Source organism: Penicillium arizonense (assembly GCF_001773325.1).
Source record: "Penicillium arizonense strain CBS 141311 chromosome Unknown PENARI_contig007, whole genome shotgun sequence".
NCBI lineage: Eukaryota > Fungi > Ascomycota > Eurotiomycetes > Eurotiales > Aspergillaceae > Penicillium > Penicillium arizonense.
This window is the reverse complement of record NW_019173284.1, coordinates 1,322,629-1,345,888: the sequence shown is the minus strand read 5'-3', so window position 1 is coordinate 1,345,888 and position 23,260 is coordinate 1,322,629. Positions and strand designations below refer to the sequence as shown.

At 47.1% G+C, this 23,260-nt stretch overlaps 8 protein-coding genes across 8 annotated transcripts; 3 read left to right on the top strand and 5 right to left on the bottom strand.

The window, feature by feature from the left end:
- Positions 1-844: 844 nt before the first annotated feature.
- PENARI_c007G09223 (flavin monoamine oxidase family protein) lies at positions 845-2,935 on the top strand (the record flags this gene model as incomplete). The annotated part of the gene is made up of 1 exon (XM_022631103.1): positions 845-2,935. The coding sequence occupies one exon, from the start codon at positions 845-847 to the stop codon at positions 2,933-2,935; it is 2,091 nt and encodes a 696-aa protein (XP_022489131.1).
- Positions 2,936-3,048: 113 nt separating this feature from the next.
- Positions 3,049-3,819, bottom strand: PENARI_c007G04064 (SDR family oxidoreductase; the record flags this gene model as incomplete). The annotated part of the gene is made up of 1 exon (XM_022630866.1): positions 3,049-3,819. One exon carries the CDS (start codon positions 3,817-3,819, stop codon positions 3,049-3,051), a length of 771 nt encoding a protein of 256 aa, XP_022488918.1.
- Positions 3,820-5,903: 2,084 nt separating this feature from the next.
- Positions 5,904-8,168, top strand: PENARI_c007G02972 (uncharacterized protein; the record flags this gene model as incomplete). Its single annotated transcript, XM_022630819.1, has 7 exons — positions 5,904-6,219; positions 6,270-6,565; positions 6,617-6,691; positions 6,745-6,972; positions 7,020-7,502; positions 7,555-7,859; positions 7,913-8,168. 7 exons carry the CDS (start codon positions 5,904-5,906, stop codon positions 8,166-8,168), a joined length of 1,959 nt encoding a protein of 652 aa, XP_022489284.1.
- An 830-nt stretch (positions 8,169-8,998) lies between these two features.
- PENARI_c007G09642 (uncharacterized protein) lies at positions 8,999-10,147 on the bottom strand (the record flags this gene model as incomplete). The annotated part of the gene is made up of 1 exon (XM_022631126.1): positions 8,999-10,147. One exon carries the CDS (start codon positions 10,145-10,147, stop codon positions 8,999-9,001), a length of 1,149 nt encoding a protein of 382 aa, XP_022489239.1.
- Positions 10,148-11,762: 1,615 nt separating this feature from the next.
- Positions 11,763-13,620, bottom strand: PENARI_c007G11192 (flavin monoamine oxidase family protein; the record flags this gene model as incomplete). Its single annotated transcript, XM_022631204.1, has 2 exons — positions 11,763-13,172; positions 13,237-13,620. The coding sequence occupies 2 exons, from the start codon at positions 13,618-13,620 to the stop codon at positions 11,763-11,765; spliced, it is 1,794 nt and encodes a 597-aa protein (XP_022489440.1).
- A 3,172-nt stretch (positions 13,621-16,792) lies between these two features.
- Positions 16,793-18,448, top strand: PENARI_c007G08303 (uncharacterized protein; the record flags this gene model as incomplete). The annotated part of the gene is made up of 3 exons (XM_022631061.1): positions 16,793-17,673; positions 17,730-18,253; positions 18,333-18,448. The coding sequence occupies 3 exons, from the start codon at positions 16,793-16,795 to the stop codon at positions 18,446-18,448; spliced, it is 1,521 nt and encodes a 506-aa protein (XP_022489358.1).
- Positions 18,449-19,800: 1,352 nt separating this feature from the next.
- On the bottom strand, positions 19,801-20,905 carry PENARI_c007G07342 (uncharacterized protein; the record flags this gene model as incomplete). Its single annotated transcript, XM_022631025.1, has 3 exons — positions 19,801-20,097; positions 20,381-20,522; positions 20,568-20,905. The coding sequence occupies 3 exons, from the start codon at positions 20,903-20,905 to the stop codon at positions 19,801-19,803; spliced, it is 777 nt and encodes a 258-aa protein (XP_022489321.1).
- Positions 20,906-22,234: 1,329 nt separating this feature from the next.
- On the bottom strand, positions 22,235-22,528 carry PENARI_c007G01749 (uncharacterized protein; the record flags this gene model as incomplete). Its single annotated transcript, XM_022630754.1, has 3 exons — positions 22,235-22,266; positions 22,323-22,427; positions 22,483-22,528. 3 exons carry the CDS (start codon positions 22,526-22,528, stop codon positions 22,235-22,237), a joined length of 183 nt encoding a protein of 60 aa, XP_022489360.1.
- Positions 22,529-23,260: the final 732 nt, after the last annotated feature.

The window sequence follows — 23,260 nt, the reverse complement described above, 5'->3', positions numbered from 1 at the left end:
CCGTGATGTATGCGATGGTCACCTTTGCACTGACTACGCTTCGATACTTCTATCTATACTCAATATTTTGAGGTACCTTCAGCGCATTGGCAAGAGACAGGCGTATCAGAGGGCACTAGTCAGGAGTAATCTCGGGATAGGAGCTGCTGCTAGGCCGGGTGGCCAAAAGAACCCTTTTTGGGCGTGAAGGAGCTAGAAGAGAAAAGAGCGGAGATTGGCAAAATGCTACGCTGGTCCAGGGGTAAACGCTGTAACATCATGGACCCTTAAGGTTCGTGATACACCTGACGATCTCGTATAATTTTAACTGGCCAGAATTTTGACTTTTGCGGAAGGATGCTTACGGAGATATCCTAATATCTTCGGGAAATGAAGGGTTTTTCGGAAAGTCTGCATTGAACGGCCTTTTTTTTTTTTTTTTGAGAGCTTCTAACTGCCATTGATAACCCAAATTAATGATCTACAAGTAGACACAACCTTGGGAGAGTGAACCCCAAGGTCCTATGTCTATCTTCAGTCAACAACTCAGGTCTGATCAAATCTCCGAGACTTGACGTAAGATCATCATTCTACGGACCTAGTGGACCAGGAAAGACCCTTTCAAACAAAAGAATCATCCGTAACCTCGCCGCAAGGTACATGAGAAAATTCTTGGCTTTCCCCACGATGCTCTGAAGGTACTCTTTTCGCGAGGCGATCTGCAACTTCATACCATACTTGTAGCATTCTCGGGCCCTTCTTGGCAATGCCAAAGGTCCCCAACGGTATTCGAGGATCCTAGCATAGATGTGCGGGTATATAATCCAGACGAGAAGATGGAAGAATATCACATAAACCCTCGAAAATGATCGGCAAGTTGTACCTCGTGGCAGCAGTGGTCGCCCAGGGTCTACCGGGGCTCGCCAGGACGATCGAGCAAGAGACTGTGAATGTGACAACATCTGACAAGATTCGACGCGGCGAACTGGCTAACGTCCATCTAAATTGGATTGGTGAGCCACCGAGTCTGATTGAGTCGAAGTATGCCTCCTGTGACGGCCAGGCGATTGGCGAACAGCAAATGATTGCGCATTTCATTATTCAAGATCAGCCTCCCCAACGATTGGTCTGGGCAGTCCCCGAGGATGCTCCAAGCTATCATTGTGTGTATGTTTATGGACGTGATACATCAGATAGCACACAGAGACTGTTGGGGAAAAGCAGCCCGGTATCTTTGCAAAATAAACCAAAGAAGCGATCAACAGCAGACACCAATATTCCGTTGTTGAAAGACTTTGACGCACTTGGAACATGGTTCGACGGAGTAGCCAGTATCAAGGACAAACTTGAAGCCACCGGAGGAGTCACTTCAGGGAGCTCGCCAAAGAATGCCTCGATCGCGATTGTTGGTGGAGGTATCTCCGGTCTCGCGACAGGCCTGATGCTAGACAGTATCGGCGTGTATAACTGGGAGATTATTGAGGCCAGCGACCGTGTTGGAGGCAGATTCCGAACCAAATACGTTGCAGGCACACAGGAATGGGCTGAGATGGGACCCATGAGGTTGCCATACTCTGTGACCTACAAAGACGACAATGAGACTCTCCTGTACTCCGACCACCAGTTGACATTTCAAATGGCAAACATCTTGAACGAAATGAACAAGAATAACTCGCAGTGGAAGATTGACTTTATTCCCTGGATCCAACATAGTCCCAATGAGCTACTTGCTCAAAGGACTCGTCGCCATCCAGACGGAAGAATCCCAACACGCGCTGAAGTAGAGGCAGATCCGAGTCTGGAGGACGCACCGGCTATTACTACGGCCGAGTTCAAAAACACCCAGGATCAGATGGACAAGATTCTTAAGAACGAAACAACTCTCAAGTCTCTTCAGAAGGATGTGTGGAGAGCACACAAGATTGCCTTGGACCAAGGCCTCGATGACTGGAGCGAACAGGCTATGATGCGGCATATCTTCAAGGCCAGCGAAAATGTCACCGATGAGATCTGGACTTCATCCGACTACGACGTGTTCTGGGACGAGTTACACCACAACTCCAACCTGGGCTTGGATGGCACAAAGGGTAGCTTGGGAGAGACCAAATGGCTGTGCATCGATGGAGGATTCAACCGTCTATCCGACGCCTTTCTTCCACATGTCCGCGACAGACTCACTCTCAACCGGAAGATCAGAAAGTTGGAACCCATCCAGGACAGCAATGGCAACACTCGCACTCGATTATCCTGGTATCCCAGCATCTCGAACCGGACGTACGAGTCCAAAGACTACGACTACACAATCATGGCCGCCCCATTCACCATGACCCGCTTCATGGACCTGCCAAAGTTCTCATCAGTCCTCGATCGCGCCATCAGCGAAGCAGGCGTCCGTTTCAAGTCCGCCTGCAAAGTTGCCCTCCTATTCTCCGAGCGATTTTGGGAAAAGGGGGATCGACCCATCTTCGGCGGATATTCCAAACCTCCAAGTGACCCAGTCGGCGCTCTATACTATCCAGTCTATGGCCTCAACGAGTCACGGCCAGGTCTGATCATGCACTACCGAGGCGGAGACTGGAGCGACCGGTTTGTGAGTTTCTCCGACGAAGAGCACGTTCAGACAGTGCTGGATTCAATTGTTACTTTGCATGGCGAGCAAGCGCGAGACTTGTATACGGGTGATTATGAGCGTCTCTGTTGGCTTCAGGATGAGCATACTGCGACTTCGTGGTGTCGGCCGGATGTTGAGCAGCATAAATTGTACATTCCGGCTTATCATCAGACGGAGCATAACACCATTTTCATTGGTGAGCATACTGCGCCTACTCATGCTTGGGTTAGCTCTTCTTTGCAATCCTCTGTTCGTGGATCTGTCCAGTTGCTTTTGGAGCTGGGCTTGGTTGATGAGGCAAAGGAGTTGAACCAGCGGTGGATGGGGAGATGGATTAAACTATGATTTCCTGGGTAGTTCTATGGACTACAATGCGGTTATTGTAATTAGAAAAGTTCATTCTTCTATATCCATATTAAGGAAATATTGAAGTACTGTTCAATACTGGCAGTGTTTATCTACCAGGGCAATATCTCACCGGTTTGAGTAACAAACTTGCCAGAGAAGTTTTCCCTTGTTGCTCCATCAATAACCTCCAACATCCCCTTCACACTCTCGTCAACAGTGACCGGTGGACTACCAGAGTATCCCCACTCTTTCGCAGCAAAGTCCCCGGCACGCGTCTGTACCCACCCGGGATGAAGTGAAAATGCAACAAGACCACTTGCTTCATTCTCAGAATGAAGCGCTTTGGTAATCCAATTAGATGCAGCTTTACTAGGGCCGTAAGCCCCACCGGGAACAGGCTCTTGTTCAGCAATCGACCCGACGGACGATGAAATGACAACAAGCTTAGGAGAAGAAGTCGACTTCTGCATGAGTGGCCAAAATGCCTGAAAGACCATAAGAGGCGCAATGGTATTGACTTCAAATGAAGTGCGAAGGGCTTCCGCCGAAGTGAGACTAGCACGAGTCATGGGCGCTGCGAATCCAGCATTGCAGATTAGGACATCGACGTGGGATATCCCGGGGACTATGGCTGCAAATATATGAAGGATCTTTTTCGGAGGGATCGCAGAGTCAAAGTCTAGCTCGATGATGTGAAGGACACTGTTTTCGCCTACGGTGACAGTTTCGATCTCTGACTTGAGGCTAGCGGCAGCCTCGGGGTTACGGACAGAGGCCACGACGGTAGTTCCTGGGCGGGCCAGTAGAGTTTCGGTCAAACCGAGGCCGAGTCCTCTATTTGCTCCTGTTAGGACATAGACTTTGTTTCTATTGGCTGTCATGGTCCGCAGTACTGTGAGGGGCAGTGGTGATTGTTTATGGTCTAGGCTGGGTTGGCTTTAGAAGCTTAAACTAAACAGCAGAATGAAGAGTCAAATTGAAATAACCAATGAGAAAGAAAAGAGAAATTACGGAGTAGTTGAAGTCAAACTGGTGTTTTATACCCTTGGGGCGGCTTATTCCCCGTGATCTCGGGCCAATCGGAAACTTCCGAGACCTCGGGGATCTAGAAAATTGTCTTTTCTTATAGTTCCTCTTTCTATGATTTTTATTTGCGTGTATACTTTAGGGCAGGAATTCTGAGACCAGAACAGGAAGTTAAATCCAGAGCTACGCCATAAAGTCAGGGCATCACTATGATACGTACCGCACTGATCTATTCCAAAGGCTTCTCCTTACCTTTTGAGCAGCCACAAGAAATAAAGTTGCGCTGCGCACCAAAAAAATGAAGGCGCTTTCAAGGTATGTATATGGACCAAAATGGCGTGCTATGGCATTGACTGCAGGGTAGATGTCGAGGATCCGGTGACTTCTCAAACCTGACGCTACTCTGTGAAGGGGAGGAGTTCAAAGTGCACAAAGTGATCGTCTGCTCTCAATCAAATGTGCTACGCGCTGCTTGTGCGGGTAATTTCAAAGTATATTCGCTTATAGTTCACCGCTTATAGTTCACTATTTAGGGAAGAATCCTGAGGGTCTTTAGGAGGCATCAAAGGGAATTTACAAGTTCGAGGATGAATCCGCTATAATTGTCAGGCAGATGATCGAGTTCTTCTACTGCGGAGATTACAATGACCCTATAAATGAGAGCACATCACTCTCTCGTCTTCAGCTTCACGCTGAAGTCTTTGCTCTAGCCGACAGATACTGTGTTCCTGATCTAGCCAGTCTTTGTTGCAAGAAGTTCCAAAAAAGACTGGAGATGAAAGAACCCACCGAGTTCCTCGTATCAATTCCTAGTGTCTACAGCTCAACCTCTGATACAGTGCGTGGCATCAGGATATTGTCATCAGCTTCGCACACGTCCATGTTCCCACATTTGTACTGGATCCATCTTTCGAAACTGGCTATAAAAAGGTTGAAGCACTCTTCCTCGATTTTGCAATAGATCTGCTCAGCTTGTTTATCCAAAATGTTTCTAATCATTATTGTACATGTGTGGACGAGACAAAACAAGATGTAAAGAGACTATGCAAAGAGTGCAGGAGGCAGATGAGAATCGAGAGATTTGGTTGGTAGGTGTTGAACCGAGAGAGAGAAGGATGGCTTTTATGAACAATGCTCGCTTTTGTATCATGTTTGACGAGGTACTTCCATCGCTAGCAGACATAGAGACATTACTAGATAATAATTATTTCCTGGTGTCTCTTGAAATGATCTTAGGATCTCAGTTCGGATGGCGTGGAAATTGGTGCCTGATGTTTCAGGCTAACATTCCTCCTTGATAACTTAAGTTAAGCCAAGCCATAGATGTGTGCTGTCTTCGCTGCAGAGTAGAAGACTCATCATGTTTTTCTTTTCTTCTCTTCTTCTTGTCTTCTGGTTTTGTTTTCTTTCACTCTTTTTTCCGCTCCCCACATCAACAAGTCTTATGGAGTCGACAACTTCGATATATGTGGACTGATCTTAGCGCAGGGGCTTTAGATATGTAGTTGTAACCTATATCTCTGCTGTTCAGATTTGCGTACGAAGTCTCACCTCGGTAATAAAGGATTTAGCGGATTTGATGACTTCAACAGTCATATCAACGAACATATCGCGATCTCCACCTGCCAAGACTGCCAATCTCTCCCACTTTCCCCAACGCCTTCAGCGGAATTTGCCGGTCACCCCGGGGTCTTTTTCTCCGATAGGACAATGCGCAGACTAATCGGAGACCTTTCCCTTCTGACCTCTAAGGATCAATGGAGCAAGTATGAAAACCCCAAAAGAGGGGATACGCCCCACCGTTATCTCTGGCAATTTGGGGTTAGAAGCTCAGGCACGGCAGCTTCGGAAGGTCCACGAGACGCTAAGATAGTAAGCTTGGCGGTGTCTATGTATTTAAGAGTGCCCCTGCTATTCAAAGCATTAGATTAAGTGCATCATGGCTTTGGGTTTTGGATCTCGCCTGTGGCGTGTTTCCGCTTCTATTGTTCTCCTCTTTGCTACGTCGACCACATCAACTACTATCGATGATGGCAAGCTGTTCACCGTCAATGGAATCAGCTATTACGGCGGAGGCATTGCTGTCTCCAAGATAGTGACCCCCGCAGATTTCAATACAACCCAATTCAACGCGGATATCGTTCCTATTACTATCATTCGAACAGATGATGCCCTTCTCACAAAGGACAGTCTGAAGGATACTATCTCAAATTATTCCGCCTCCGATGATGTGTTCCAGACTGGATTCCTCCAATGTAAGTTTGGGTTGAGCTGCTTTTTTTCAGTTGAATTAACCTCATAACAGCGGTGTTTCTGCTCTACGACGGAGCTGGTCGGAGCAAAGCTGACGTCTCAAGCCACCAAGCTCTGCAGAAGTTTGGAAGCAAAGTCGTAATGGCTTCACCTCGCTATCAACCTGAAGCACATCTTACACCTGCCAAGCTATCGCATGACCTACCCAAGGGACCCTACTTTTTCTCGCCCCAGTCCGGAGAGGTTTATCAAGCCTTCCGTCTCTATTCGGACCACCAAGTTGCTTTCACTGAAGCAGCCCTGAGCGATGGAAATGGAGGGTACAAGCCTTTGCCAGCAGCGGCATCGGTGAGTATTTTGTAGGAAACGCTTGCATTACTTTGAGCTAAGTGGATTTAGGGAGCAATGACAAAAAGCGTGGCTGTTCCATCCCGGCTTTACTATACGCCCACTTCTGAAAAGCCACTTGCAGGTGTGAGTCTCACAATCATGTAATATTGGTTGAATCTGTTGTTGACAAAATCTAGTTACGCTTGGGTGTCAAAGACATTTACCACATCAAGGGACTGCGGACTAGTGGAGGGAACAGAGCCTACTATGATTTGTACCCACCGCAAAACACCACCGGTCCCGCAATTCAACGCTTGATCGATCAAGGTGCTATTATGGTCGGAAAGATGGGCACTGTTCAGTTTGCGAACGGTGACAACCCCACTGCTGACTGGGTCGACTTCCATTGTCCTTTCAACCCGAGAGTAAGTCTCTTGATTCATATACGAGAATCTATACTAACACTTCTCAGGGTGATGGCTACCAAGCTCCTGGTGGCTCATCTTCAGGACCTGGCGCCGGCATTGGTGCTTACGACTGGTTAGATATTGCCGTGGGAAGCGACACTGGTGGCTCCATGCGCAGCCCAGCAGGCATGCAAGGACTATTTGCCAACCGTCCTTCTACTGGTGCCGTCTCTCTGGATGATGTTATTCCCCTCTGCCATGCCCTCGACACAGCTGGTGTCTTCTCTCGCAATGCCGCCACCTGGTCAAAGGTTCTTCATGCTTGGTACCAGAACTTCACTGATTACAGGGAATATCCTAAGAAGATCTTCTATCAGGACTCTTCATTCCCTGCCACAAACACCTCAGCGGGTGCAATGCTCGAAGAGTTTGTTGTCAAGGTCGAAGATTTCCTCGCCACAAAGCGTGAGCATGTTAATATTTCTTCACAATGGGAGAAGACCCATCCTTCAACAACAGCCGGCGCCATCAATGACGTGTTGAATACAGTGGGTTTTAATTATCTAAATTTTACCATCACATGCTAATGAAACACAACAGACATACGCTTTCTTGGTGTCCGTTGACCAATACCGCTCCCTTGCACTACCATTCTACGCAGACTACGCTAAGAAGCACGAGGGTCGCCGGCCCTTCATTAACCCAGGCCCTCTGGCGCGGTGGACCTGGGGCCAGAACAACGGTGGTGACGCCGCCTTTACAGAGGCTTTCGAGAACAAGACCATCTTCAAGAACTGGTGGGAAACAGAAGGATACGGCAAGGCAGACGGAAAGACTTGTTCCGAGGGAATCTATCTCTACCCCTACACGCAGGGAGACACGCAATACCGCAATGCCTATTTCAGGTGAGTTGACAACATCAGGACTATAATAAAGCTTCAATATCTAACATCCACAGTGCCCCAACCGCACCCCCTCTCGGCTTCTCAAATGGCCGTATCGCCGTCTTAGCTGGTACCCCTGATATGATTGTTCCTGTTGGTGAGGTTGCTTATAACTCTACTATCTCGCTTAAGACGGAGTATATGCCAGTCACGATGAGCTTTGGGGCTGCCAGAGGCTGTGATTTCATGTTGGTGAATCTCATTGAGGATCTTGAGAAGGCTGGTATTGTGAAGCCTGTCAGCACAGGGTCGATGATGTATCCATCGTAGATATGAAGGGCTTTGAACCTGACCGTCATAATTATAGATTATTTTATGCAATGTGTTCTTAGATTAGAGGTCGCGGAATGTAAATAGAGTCGAAACAAACGTCAGTTATCTAGATCCATCCCTTTAAGTCACTCTTGGTTATGAAGCTTGGCTGCAGGGGACAGATAAACTTCAGGTTCTCTCGATCTGTCTTGTCAAGATCACGAGCAATTTTGAAGATTTGGTTCTCGGTATCAATCACTTCATCCCTCTCTGATTCTGCCTCATTCTCGGCAAGAAGACTTTGTCTACGTGTGTTCTCGCACTGAAGATAGAATCAAATAATTATTCACATTACGAGCGAAATTGTCTAAAAGGCGGTCATGAATACCCAAGAGAGTACATAGCGTGGCTTATCCTTAGACTGCCAGAATCTGGTTTCTTGATGTTAGTAGCAGGTTCTATGAAGAGCGAAGGGAAATTTCTCACTCGGGAGATATCATATTTGCGACAGAAGCAGCTACAATACATGAGGTTATCAGACATAGCTTCTTGGTGTGTCCTATCGTAGTTGTCTCAGCCAGTTGAGACCGGGAAGATAGGAGGGCTTGAAAGTGGAAATCTTGGTGCCCACCAAGAGGGCTACCTTGTTTGACCAAAAGATGCCAACTGATCGAGTGGGAAACGAAAACCAAGATCCGTCACTATGGGTAGTCGTATGCTTGTTAAATGGCTCAAACGGCCAGAGAAAGCATCACTATTCAACGAAGACAAATCTTGTATTAATACGTAGCAAAACACTACCCAACAATTATCAAAATCCACACACCCATTGCAGCTTCAATTGTCTCTCATTTCCAGACTGAGTCTGGTACTGTTACAGGCCCCGATGGAATCAGCGTCGATACTGATATATGCGGCCATTCCAACTGGTCGAATACCAGTAATACTACTTGAGAATACTGAATCTGTATCGAAGTGACATTGATCGTCCTGGGTGCAGTGATGTCATGCGGTGGGCTGACGAGGAACACCGGCGCGTGCTGGTCTCCTGGTGAAGTCGGTGAGATCTTCATAGGGGCTTGTCCGCGCTTGAATTTTGGAACTTTGAGCTCATATTGCACCTTCTCGATCCAGAAGGTAGCGTTCATTTGAACTGCATTAGCATTTGGAGTCGTGACTTCCGGGTCTCCTTCTAAGAATGCGATGTTCGCTGTTCCACCACCGAACACCGGAGGAGGAGGCATCGTGGACACCGTAAAGACGATGTTCTCGAGAATAGTCTGTCCGTCGATGGCGTCGCGCAAAACAGTGTTTGGGTCATCTAGCATGTCTTGGGTGATGGTGCCAGCAGCAATGAATTTCGAGAGATCCTGTGGGCGTCGAAGCTCGGTAAACACTGAGGCATTTAGGCTACCAATCGGCACTGCTTCACCACCGCCTATGGGTTGTACCGCCAGGCTAGCGGGTGGGATCACGGGTGGACCTGAGGAATTCGAAGTAGGCGCTAGGCATTGAGCATTGATAGTTGTGCCATGTGGAATGGACCCCATGCGCACGAGCGATTCGCCAAGGACTGGAGTATTGTTCGTGGGCGGGACGTTCATCCACAATCCAGCCTCGAAGTGGATGCCAGTGGGAGAATGATCAGCCTCCCCAGTTTTTTCGTTTGTCACATCGTTGACGGCCTGTACATAGGATATGCCGTTGAGTATGATGTTACTCTGCGACATAAGCCCGCGGTTAGGCACGGCGCCAAAATCTTCGGAGAACGTAATTGAGTCTTGTATCAGATTCAGCTCCAAGATGTTGTCGCGGGGAAATGCTGTCTTGTCCGGCGGTCCGCTATGCGGGCGAAAGATGGTGTTGAAGCCTGTCCCAGTAAAGCTTCCATTGAAGTACGACAGCACACCCAGCTTCGATGTTATGGGCAACAGATCTTCCCCTATAAATTGGACCGGCGCGTAGTGGAAATCGGGGGGGAGAGATATCATAGCCATAGCTGCTGTCACACTTTGCAAATGATGCCAATCAAGGCGATTTGTTATCAGTAAAAATGGAACAGAATAGATAATTAAATTCCAGAGAATAGAAGCAGCTTCTGTAAGGCATGGAGGGTATTAAATACGATTTAGGGAAGGGTCATCAAAGACGCTTTATCTTGTCCCATGTCGTTCAGACATTCCAGTGCTGGTCTGTTAGCTAATTCAATGCTGCGGATTGGATCGTTGTCTGGTGTTGAGCTAGTTCCTCTTGTAGGCCTGAGCACTGATGCCACAATAGAATTCTATGATACGTCAAATCCTGTAGAATGCTAGAAGAGCAATGGTAAGGCAATGATTCAGCGATGAAGGGGCGGAATGGACACCTCAAATGTAGGGAATGTTTGGAATGTGTAGACATTGATATGGCTCCCCCACTGGTAGGAACTCCTAGCCGAGAGGTTGCATGTAAGCTTGGGAGAAAAACAGAAATATGACAGGTTAACGAGTGATAGAAATGAAAGAGGGTCGAGCAATTTGGGCCGAAAATTCAGGAAAAATAGGCAGAAAATAACGTATTTCGCAAGCGAGTGGCCATCTCTAAAAGACATAGTAAATGCGATATATTGGTCTTTTTGTAGTGTAAATGGGGGGTTAACTCGGGCCGGCGCGGCGGCCCGCCCTTTCCGAAGAACTATTCGTAGAGTAATCGGCGAATTGATCAATTTGACCTTTATTACGCCTTCATCTATTAGATCTCGGTATCCAATACGCGATGTTTTTTGAGTAATATCATACAAATGGTCCGATCCAATCTCCTCGGTAAGCAGGAGTAGGTTTCTAGAGCAAAGACAAGCAGTGATTGTCCTTTTGTTTACGCTTAATCCGAGGTACATAGTAGTCGCCACTCAGGGTAGTGCTTATGAATGCGCCGTAGTGCGCGGAGCAGACACTGCTTGTACTCACTATTTCGCCAGTGGAAGAGAGAACATCTTGTCTAGGATGATTATGGTCGTGTTGTAACGAAACGCGAACTTTAGGGTTTTAGCTCAGATTCTCGCGGCAGCCCTTTAAGTTAGCGAAGACAGGGGCGACTGTTTTAGGCTATGTGGCATCTGTAGCGAACTTTATAGTTTTAGCTGGGATTCTTTCAGAAGCCCTTTAGGCTACTGTAACCTAAGGCTATTTGTTATAGGCCGTGTGGTCGTCTATGGCGATCTTTATAGTTGTGGCTCGGATTCTTACAGAAGCCTTTTAAGCCAGTGTAACCCAAGGCCATTTCTTTATAGGATGATCTAGGCCATTTATAACCTTTTAGTCGCTGTGGACGTGCATCCAGATGCTATTATTCATCCGACCTTGTGTAAATCATCCGAAAGAAAAACTAAACCCTTCCTGTCTCAAGAATGATGATGAAACTTCCGATTTACAACCAAGACATCGATACGGCGCGGTGAGAGCCAGATGTGCCGCAGACCTAGCGATTCGTCGGCCTTATGTCTCAACATAGACGTGTCCTTGTGGTTCCTTCCACTAATAGTTAAAACGGGAGGATTTAGAGGAACGTCCAAAAAAATATAAATTCGATTTCTAACCATTTCCAACCGTCTTTCCAATTCCCATAGGTTTCCACTTACGGGTTTGGTGACTTGAACCAACCCATATCCACCTCATCTACCGGTCCCCATATCTTTATCATCTTCTCCATCAAATCTGTTCTGCCTTCGACAGCCAAGACCTCCATAACAGCACGATACGCCGAATTCAACGCTCCAACAACCCACGCATGTCCACTGCTTGTGGCCTCGCCCGCTGTGTGTAGCCTTCCGTTACAACTCGGCCGCATCAGGGGCGGGAGGACATCTGAAAATTGTGCGGGTGCAAACAGAGCATAAGCACCGACTGAATATGGATGGTCATACCAGTCCCACAGATGTGCTTCCACTAACTGGTCCTGGAGGAATGATATGGATACGTTATGCAGACGTGCCATATCCTCCAAGACTATGTGCGTTATGAATTCTTCCTGTTCTGCACTTTGGTAAAATGCAGCTAGTCGAGCAGCATCTTGGCTCCATGTATAGCTGGCGATCATTGTCCCTGGCGCATCTTGGACATCAAGCCCATAGGATGGGTACACGCAGCGTCGGATTGGAAGGTCTGTGGACGATCCCCCGCCGATGAAAGGAGCAGGCAACACATCAGGGTTTTCCCACCAGCGAGTCTTGAACCAAATGCCAATTTTACCTGCGTCATCGTAGGCTAGAGTGCGCCACGCCATTGTGGTATTGTAATTGAGATCTGACAATGTGGACGTGTCGAGGACTCTTGTTGCTCCAAGCGGGATTGAGCTGATTATGTGGTCATAAGAATGCTCAACTGTATGGTTCACGACAACTGTGAGGGAATCCGCTTGTCCGGGCTTGATGGCGGTCACGCGGTTGAGCAGTTTCGGCGGGTGATGCAGAACTTTGAGAAGTCCATGGACTAGTCGTTCAAACCCGCCATTGATTGTGACCCAAGAATCAACAGGAGCAGCCGTGAAAATCCATTGTTCGATGACTGCCTGGGCAAGGGATGATTTATCAAAGGACAACGTTCCTTCCTCAATGGTCTCCAACCAGTTGATCTGCGCGTTGGTAAAACCTTTCTGCAAAAGGTATGCCCGGACGGACAACTGGTCGAATTCCATGAGCTTAGTATATCCTTGATCGATGTTCTGCTGTAGTGCATCCACCAGTTCGGCGATCGCGTCGCTGTATATCGTATCGGGATTGGTAACGGCGAAGTCGGAGGGTGGGATATCCCCACCTTCAGTTGTTAGGACATGAAACGTTGCGGCAGAGGGAGTCACGTTGGCATGAACAGATATATTGTTATACATCTGGAATGTATTGTTCGCGGAGAAGATGAATGGGATCAGATCAATTGCGTCAGCTTGGTCACTGACGTGCGAGTTCACGTAGCTGACGACGGACCAGTTTTGGGTCCCAATCACTCGGTCCATGTAGGGCATAATGGGAATCCTCATGGCACCCGCATCCTGGATGTCCAATTAGTTTTGCTACCAACACCCTCTCCAGCCGCTGCTGTGGCTTCACACTTACATAATAATTGTAATAAGCAGCTTCCTGGGGGTTCGACTTCTTCCAACCCTCCGGATCAAAATAATGGGTGTAGATTCTTCCACCCGCGCGTCCGTCTGCCTCTAGGATTTCGAAGTCGATATCCAGGCTCTGCAGCAGCAGAGCTGAATACAACCCCGCAGCACCTGCACCAATAATGCCAACCTTTAGCGGCGGTGACGGTGGTTGGCAGTCTTGGTCACATGGCGATGTCGGAGGACCAGGAGGAAATGAGTCGTAGACTCCTGCGCGAGATATCACCTCACGGAAGAGTTGGGCCCGGGCAGAACCGGGGTCAATGGCACTTTCGGCGCCCTGTAGGCACAAGAAAACAAGGAAAGCGGAGAGGCAGAGTAAAGGCCTCATTTTGGCAGCAACGGAAGAAAGCGAAAGCTGTCAAACCAAGCACACAATGGAAAGTAATGATGCCTACAAAGATAGGAAGAGACAAACAGCCATTTTCTATCTATATGTGTCATGTTCCACTTCAACGTGGGGATGGAATGGGCTTGGAATGTTCACTTTAAGCTTACCAGTACAAAGTTTGCAAATACAACAGATCCCCGCTTGGTATGTAGGAGAATTGGGCCGTGCCATCCTGAGCCGCCCCTAAAATATCACTGTACGGAGAACCAGCATTGTTGAATGTTAGGTTAGTGATACAACGTCTATAAGAATGTTGAACGGTGAAGCCCAAATGAACTGGAAATATAATGTCAAGGTGTGCACAGCGAACTGGTTCCTGCTTGCCGGGTATTTCCCAAGCCCCCTTCACTTGGTTGAAGAGACCAAGTAAAGTGAAAAACAGCCTTGGATTAGAAATAATGCCGGACGAACAGCTTTAAGCACGATACAAAACCACTCACTAACTATGTGGCGATCGGAGCTACGGCATTTACTTTACTGTATAGGGAACAATGGGTTATAACAACACGTTGCTCATGTATAAGCTTTCCAGGTCAGATTCCTAGTATACATGCAGGCGCAAGGCTAACATAAAGCAGGCCAGTTAATTTGACATGGTGTTTGCTCATAAAAGTTATTTGCCCGTGGATTATTACAGAACCACACGATCATTGGACTCACGCAGCTTATCTGGGTTTCCCTGAACACGGGGGAGCCATTTCCGAGTGTTTTCTCGTGCTATGTCTTGTACTAGGGTCGACAATAGCTGCTCCTCAACATTTACTAGCCATTTCAAAACACGTTACCTCCAGGCATACGTGGGTCCCTTAAACTGGAAAATCCGCTGAAATCTCTGAGGGGCTTTCGAAAGACACTTATGCATAGGCCATGAATTCTTCACCCTGGCGGAACCTCCTATAGGCAGCCCCACATCAATAGCCTCTCCGAATACTTGAACTCTACGAGACTATTGAGATGAGTCCTCCGTGAGAACGTCGATTCAACGACGCGCTCCTTTTCGGATTCTGTAAGGATACACCACACCTGATCATACTGACCTAATCACATCATTCCGAGCTTAATTGTCAAGCATTTTAAATGTTCTGGTCCGGATAGTGGAGGTCGCGGCGAGGGATTTGTCCTTGGCAAATTCTTCGTACTTGGTGACTGTCGCATCTTCGACCGCCTAGGGGTCTCGTAGAGCGAGGGTGTAATCATGGTAAATTATGGGTACTACACAACTACTCTAACACAGCTCTGTGAGAACAGCTGAATTGGATGACAATCTAGGCTCTCCGACGCAAAATTAAATGACGCAAAATTAAATTCATCGGGGTTGAGGAAAGAGCGATCAGTAAAAGAGCATCCCATAGTTACATGAGGAGCAAAGTTGACCGAGAAATAGCTTAGTGCGTAGACTAACATGTAAATAGTGAAATCCAAATTTCTCTAGAGGAATCTAAGGCTTACGCAAGGATGAAATTCGAGGAATTCAGCCAAAAAGTTTAAAAGGCCAAACATTTAGCGTCTGCTCCTCTTACAGTCATAGTAGTAGTAGAATTCATTTATCCTGACCCTTCGCGAACGACACGCAGGCTACAACAACTTTGTAAATATATATGTTTGTTTACTCCACTGAGACTGTTCCAAGTTTCCTGGACGGTCAATTTTGAGCCTCACCTGATAAGGTGATTTGTCTCCACTTTAATCTGTGATAAGACTGGGGTAGTCGGCTACCTCGGGTTGTGTCTCTCTCCATAGAGACGCGATGATGATCAATGTCGTTCCGGCGCTAGGACTCGAACATAATACCTTCAGAATAAAGAGTGACACAGTCATCCTGCAAGTTCCGTGGTGGAGAAGGAGAATGAGATTGTTCAACCAAAATCTGTCCAATTGGAATAGAAACTGTTCAATCTGCTCTACAAATGAAGACGTAACGAGGACATTTCATACTGCTTCTGGTGCGTGAAGCACCCTCCGAGCACAGGTACCGAATCTTCCAGGACGCTCGTATAGAACGAACCCAAGGTAGCGTCCTGCACGTTTATCCCCCCGGTCAGCGGTGCATACAGGGAGCAGGGCTTGAGCACCTCGGAGGGAAAGCCTGAACAGAAGGAGGGCGCCGCAGCTGAAAACAATGCAGGAACGAGAGCACGAGCACGCGACTAGATGATGGTATTAAACTAGGAAATGCCACAGGGAAATTCAGCTGGGTATTAAGGTGTAGTGAGTTGTTCACTCTCGAGCACCAATCTTCAGTTTACGGGGTTTCGGGCGGCGGAGTATAGGCCGGGGGACCTCCGGCGTAGAGAGCGGGATATTACCGAATTGGGAGCTATACCCACCTCAAGCCTTGATGTCGTGATGTCTTGGAAGTTCAGCATTACCACGTGACTGGTGGAGCACACCTTCAGAAATGGATTGCAAGAAGTAATTCACCAATAACCAGTATTGTGTGTACATAGTCGGAATACGTGATATTAGCGACCAATCAATGATCTTGAAGTCGCTGGTATTAACCAACCCTCTGAAAACACCAATTCAACTATTGACAGTGTAGGAGAAACTGAATGGCATCGAAAAAGAAAAATCCAGGAAAAGTAGCTGGCGGAATTTGGGACCGAGGGAGGAATGGGGAACAGGACGGCGAGATTCTCCAGGCAATGAGTGGCGGGTGAAAAAGCGAAATTAAAAGTGTGACTGAGGCTGGCGCGTAGATTAGTCCCTGGGAACTTAGTGGCCCTCACTAGCACATCAGAAAGTTGCGGGTATACGAAGCAATTTATTTTATTTTTTTAGCTTGGAAGCTATCGGAGAAACTGTGGTCTCTCTGAAACATAAGTTGTTTTAGATTCAAAGTTAATTCAGTAAATCTTGAATGTTATCTCCACCACACTCCGCCTAATTTGATCTAACAACTATTTAGGTGACAGGCTCGGGAGAAAAATACAAATTGACTTGGATGGATTACTTATTGACTCCCTGGAGGAACGACGATCTCTAGGTTGGTACTATTAAGCTGGTCCTGCTCAAACTCCTCTCATTTTTTTTCGGCTTCAGTATTGTACCCATTCATTCTTTTCTTTTCTCGTATTTGCCTTCATTCATTGCTGTTATCATTCTCTTCGCAATGCGTGCCTTTCTGTCTTTCGTTGTTCCTCTACTCCCTCTTGCATCAGGATTCGTGCACCCTGGCCTCCTTGTCTCGGACAGCGATGTCGCTCGCGCCCAGGAAAAGATCAAGGCCAACCAGGATCCATGGACTACCTCATGGAATACCCTGACCGGTCTCTCATTTTCTGATGCGAGCTACACTCCTTCCCCAGTTAGTCATGTCTACCGCAGTGCCTGGGATGACAATGCCGAGAACGCGGAGCTTCTCTGGCATGACGTCGCGGCCGCATTTAATCTTGCCCTACGCTGGAAAATAACACAAAACGTGAGCTTCGCCGACACCGCTAGCAATATTCTGCATGCGTGGGCGACCACTCTCAACGCGATCGATGGTGGTGACGACAAGTACCTCACAGCGGGCCTGCAGGGGTACGAACTCGCCAACGCAGCCGAACTCCTTCGTGACTATGAACCCTTCACGGCAAATGTCCTCCCCGCCGTTGTGGAAATGGCCAACAATATCTTTGTCCCGATGCACTACAGATGGTTGAACCATGAAGAGCCGTCCGAGCATAATATTCTTCATTTCTTCGCGAACTGGGAGCTGTGCAATATCGCTTCGGCGATGGCTATGGGTGTCCTAACTGACAACAAAACAGTGTGGGATTTCGCTGTGAATTACTTCAAGACCGGGGATGGAACTGGCGCGATCAACAATGCTATCAACAATATTGTTGAAGAGCCTGGTACAGGGACGTTGCTTGGCCAGGGCCAAGAGTCTGGTCGTGATCAGGGCCACTCAGCATTGGACATCCAACTCCTCGGTGTTATCGGGCAGCAGGCCTGGAACCAAGGAGAGGATTTGTTTGCCTACAATGATAGCCGAATTCTCCGTGGGTAAGTACCATTCAATGCTTTCCTCCATCTTACCATTTACTCATGTATCCCCGTAGTGCAGAGTACTTCGCGCGGTACAACCTTGGAAACGACGTTCCCTTCGTCCCTTACACGAACGGGATAGTCAGCCACACGGAGATCAGCAGTGCCTCCCGTGGAGCCATTAGACCTACCTGGGAGCTTCTCTACAACCATTATGTTGTAAGGAAGGGGATGGATGCACCTTGGTCCACGCTGTTCCTCAACAATTCTCTTGACTATTACCACGGCGCGGAGGGCGGTGCCGGCTCCTGGGGAGAGGGGTCTGGTCATTACGATGGTTTGGGCTGGGGATCGTTGCTGTATCACATGGATGAGGCAGACGTGGCAGGTCTGGTCTCCTCCCGATCTACTTTACCCACGGCGAACACCATGTCAAGCGCCTCCTTAGCGTCTACTTTCACCCCTAGGGCAACGACCACGACTTCTGGCGTATCCGACCAAAGCGCGCATGTTTCGAGTTCGACTACGACATATCCTAGTGCTGTTTCTTCTGATTTGGGCACAGGAAACTCTGCCTTATCAACCGTCGCAAAGAACAGTGCGACTCCCATATCTTCTATGCATAGTATAGCTTCTACCAGCATATTGACAACTTCGACGACTACGCCACTTGGTAGGCCGCAAGAAGCCCACCACCATCATCATCATCATCATGTGGACGCTCAAGCACAAAATGTTTGCCATGTACATTAGGTCTACGTTTAGATGCTCCATACATGCTTCATCATCCTAGAAAAACATTGATCCGACCACAAAACACTAGCGAAAATATAGCGAAATATCCAGCTCACCCTAGCTGCCCGCTATCTTTGTAAAAATTGAGAAAACACAAAATTATCCTATAAATGTCAATAGCAAAAGAACCTCCTATAAGCGAAACACTAGCAACCCGACGACTAAACTTTAAGAATCGGGACAAAAGGGTGAGATACCTTTCTATATAAGTTAGTTTGTAACCTAATTCTCGCCGACCGTAATAACCGGGGTAGTCCTACGTGCCGTAAGTAGTAAATCTGCTATTTCTCATATAGTAGAAGGCCGAGGAGCTGCTCCGCGAAGATCTATAGAGAGAATCTATTTTAAAGTGTTTCCTCCTCAATTTCAGTTATTTTATACGAGTTTGCGCGTATAATGCTTCGTTAGGAAGATACGGTCGCGTAAAGTTGTACGCGGTACATTAAAAAAGCGTGCAACTTCGCGTAGGGAGGTAGTTTCTTGATTCTTAAAAGCCTGAATAGCTAATAAGATCCTACCCTCTTGTTCTTCTCGATTTCGAGAGCTTTGAGTCCGAAATGGTGGCATAATGGGTGGTTGAAAATGGAGGCTCTAATTAATTGACGCGTTTTAGGTTTGGTGGGCGGCTCCCATGTGAAATACGTTAGCATCCAAAAGGGTGGTTGGTGTCTGTATCAATCCCCTAAAGTTATGGCACTGGGCACAGCATTTTTGGTGCTATAATGTCATATCTACTGAAGATTGTCGGATCGAGAATATTGGCTCCCAAAAAAATTTGCGCGTCAATAAATGTCGAATATCGCTGTTGAATAACGACGTCAAAGATCATGGTGGTGACTAGCAACAGCCATGTAAATAGACGGGGTGTCCCAGCTCTAACAAGCCAGTCAACTTAACACAATATACCCTCCTATCTTAACAATAAAATTGACACCAGGTACACTTTACAAAACTTTCTTCCCTAGCAATTTTCTCTTTCCGCAATCTTATTCTTGACAAAAAACATTCATATTTGACTGCGTGAATATTATTTTCCCACAAGATTGTTTCAAGATTCCCGGCTGTGAGCATTAGCAACTTAACAGCCCCGGTAGAGAAATTATGCCGGGAGTCATCAGTAGCAATCGCCTAGCCGGGTCCTTAAAGCGAGCATGCGAAGCGCCATTTAGATTATGGATGTTTCAAGAGAGCAGGCAAAGAGATAGCGGAAAGAGTGGTGATCCAATAGTATCAATATGAAATTGGAAAGTAGTTTTTGGCACAGCATAAAAATGTTGATGACATAAAACGTGACGTATGAAATATGCAGCCGTCATAGTAAATCACATATGTTACCCGTTAGACGACTGCTTAAATCAGGATGTTCTTGTAAAAGGTAGAGGTAGCTGGGGAAAACACGAGAAACTTCACCACAGTATTTAGCCGATGCTCTGCAAGGGTACTTCCGATGACTGGATAGTTGTGAAGGAAGTCATACAACTGACCAAGGAGCCGGCCTCCGAGCCAGCTTCCGAGGGTACTACGGCCACTTTCCTCCAGTCTGAATGCTCCAGCCTTTTTATCTAGTCTTGCTATACACTCCTTCTGTTTTATAGCCCAGGATATTCGTGTATATAATGAGTTCCTCAAATCAGTCAGCACGCGAATCTATGTAATGCAATTAGATTAGAATTGATTTAGTATTAACGTTAATGTAAGTTTTGGTTCAAATGTGATGAATTATATCGGAAATACTTGGAAGGGACCACGAGGACTTGAAATTGTAGTAAGCTAATTTCTATCTCCACCTTATAGCTACTTAAACCAGGCATCAAGGTATATCTCCAATCTCCGGGGGCCGAACATAATACGCTTCCCAGTCATCCCACTCACGCAACTTGTGAAATCCTGGCAGCTCTACATAACGCCAGCACATTTTCATCCAACCCACATCATTCTCAGTACACCCCTCAACGGGCTCCTCCGGCTTAGGTACATCGCCATTCGCGATGTCCTCTTCATCAAGTACCTCTGGTTTCCATTCAGCATAGACCATGCGAACAAATCCTGTTTCATCATCATCCTCGGGGGCACTTAGAACCGATTCTATAGCTTCCTAGTCCACCATGATGAAAAACCGGTATCGGCCGGTACATGCATGGTAGTCTTCAGCAACACCCTGTTCCTCTTTTAATGAGGCCTTAGCCCACTGATTGAAGTGCTCGCGTAGAGTAGCAACTGTCGCGCCCTCGAAGGAGGGGTCTTCCAAGACTGTTGGGGCAAATGTGTCGAGGAGATCAAGGCCACTGTAAAACTCAAGGTAATCCGGGACAGCGCCTAGGAAGCGAGCCATAAATTTCTCCCAGTCAGAGTTGTTTTGGTACGTGCACCGATAGATCACAAAGCCCCAGGATTTGAATCCGTCCTTGTCAAGGAGCGCCTCGAGCCGGTCAGCCTTATTTAGAACGGCATCCATCGTGGGATCGCGTTTCGAGGGAGGGACCATTGTTGTTAAGAAGGAGTTAATAGTATTGCCGAAATGTGGTGGTATATACGCGGGCTTTACGAGACATGAAGGGCGGTTGATAGGTGCAGGGAAGCGAACAACACTCGGGCGGGTAGAGGGGGCGAATTGGCTGTAAAAGCGAGGAAAGTGTGTAGTTCGAAGAAATCCTCTGGTAACCATGGGTGTGAAGTTCCTTAGTTTCTTGTAATAAGGTGGCGGGGGAAAGGTAGGAGTGGGAAAGAAAGGCTGGATGAGGTAGAGAGTTAGGCATAGTCCAGGGGCAAGCAGAATCCAAAATTGTAGGGCTTAAAAGTGGGGATCCAATTCTTCTCTCAAACGCTCTAATTCCTCAAATCTGCAGGTTCCCAAGCTATGCCTGTGCCTATCTGGGTTAGCCGAGAAGTGGAGGAGTGGAAGCGAAGTGGTAAAGATACGGAGTAATTCGGCTAGTTCTTAGATAGTACCGCCGCCGCCATTCCAGCCACTTCATGTATACACTAGTGACTTAGTTACTAGCATGAATCATGTCGATGATTGCTATGTTTGGTCTTATTATCGTCCTTGGCTTATTAGGAGCATTCGCAAGCTATACTGCCCCATAAGAGATGCTTAAGTTATTGCAATCATTTACTAATATGACCCACATGGAGTCTTATCGAGTCTACATCACTAACTTATAAGTTAACTACTAAACACTCATCTTGCTATGTAGAAACTCCCACGCACACCGAGTACCCGACCTCTAGATATTCACAGTCCCATCCAATCGCACGATTCCACTGGTATAGTTCTGCAAAAGTGATATCATAGGTGGTCTCGATCTTGGCGCATGAATCCTTGGCCACCACGGTGTAATACTTATTGCAGTTGTACGCGAACCCCGTCTGGGTGGGTGCACTTACTCTTGCGCTGGTCGTAGCTGTCGAGGTCGGCCCTTTGACACCGTATGCTCCTCCTAACCATAGATTGGTATAGGTAGAGCCAACACTGGGGTTCCATTGGTAGAAATTGTTCAAGGGTGATGTCGAATTTAGTCTCCACTGTGGCGCAGTCATCGCTATCCATGGTCGGGTAAAATTGCTAGCATCCAGACACAGTATCTGTTGGCGTGGGGCTCATGGTGGATATGGTTTGGGTGGCAGTTCCAGTACTGGTTGTAGTGGTTGCTGTTGCATTTGCAGACTTGACACCAAAACAAACAGCGCGTTTCTCCGTGACATTCAGATTGGCATAGAGGGCAGTATCGCAGACTCCTGCTAGCCAGCTGTTCTAGGACACAAGCTCGGCCAAAGTGAGGCTTTAATCGTAAACGATGTCATCGCAAGTGTAGTCTAGCCTATATAATTAGTATTCGCTCGATTTAGGGCAAATCGGTCAAAGTTCATACCGCCAGAGTCAGACAGGTCAACGGAAGTGAAGCAATTGCAATTAGATGCCGTGCCAGTCTCCGTCGCATTCATAGGAAAGCAGGTGATATCAGTATCCTCCGTTGCTACGTCTCTAGTCAGCCTTTCATCTATTTATTCCGACCAGGCATTAAAACTTACAAGCAGTGCTATTCTTATATCGCAAGATGCAGTAGCTGTTCGCCATATTGAGATTGCAAGTGCTCTCATTGTTTACAAGACTCGGATTCTATAAGACCAATTGCTTCATCGGGTTGCCGTAACATAACGCCATATCCACACACTAAGAAGTATAGTTGGAGGGATTCTCGTAGTCATAGCAGTCTGAGATACTGCCTAAAGCAGTTGGCAGCAGCGCCGTTCCGGTATACTCATAACTAGGATCACTCGTGGCAGTAGGGATTGCGGTATTCATATAAGTGAAGTTAACGGGCGTGACAGTGATTGGCAGGACCCTAGTCACCGTGTAATTCGGGTAGCTAGTGATTGAACCAACCGCTGCTTTACTTCATTTAATGTTATTCTAAAAATCTTGGGATTAACACTACTTCATCAAGAGCCACTCTCGAGGCCAATTGGATCCTATCTTAAGCTACACTCACTGCCTACAAAAAGAGTGGAACACTCTGTATGTACGTGCTGTACAGTCATTCTCGAAATCGGCATGAGAGTGTTCTTTGGATTGAATCGATCAGAAAATGGACAAGCTAGGAATATAATTGTCTAAGATACGTGAATACGTGGTTACGTACAAGATCCGAGACAAGAAAATCGCATATGTATACGTCGGATTACAGGCGGGATGGTTTCTCTTTCTGATTTAGCCCTCACCCCTTGCCGCTTTTTGATCTCTAACATGTGTATAGGCACATAGTTGTTGTAGTCTACATATCAGTTAATGCTCTCATGCGGGTAACAT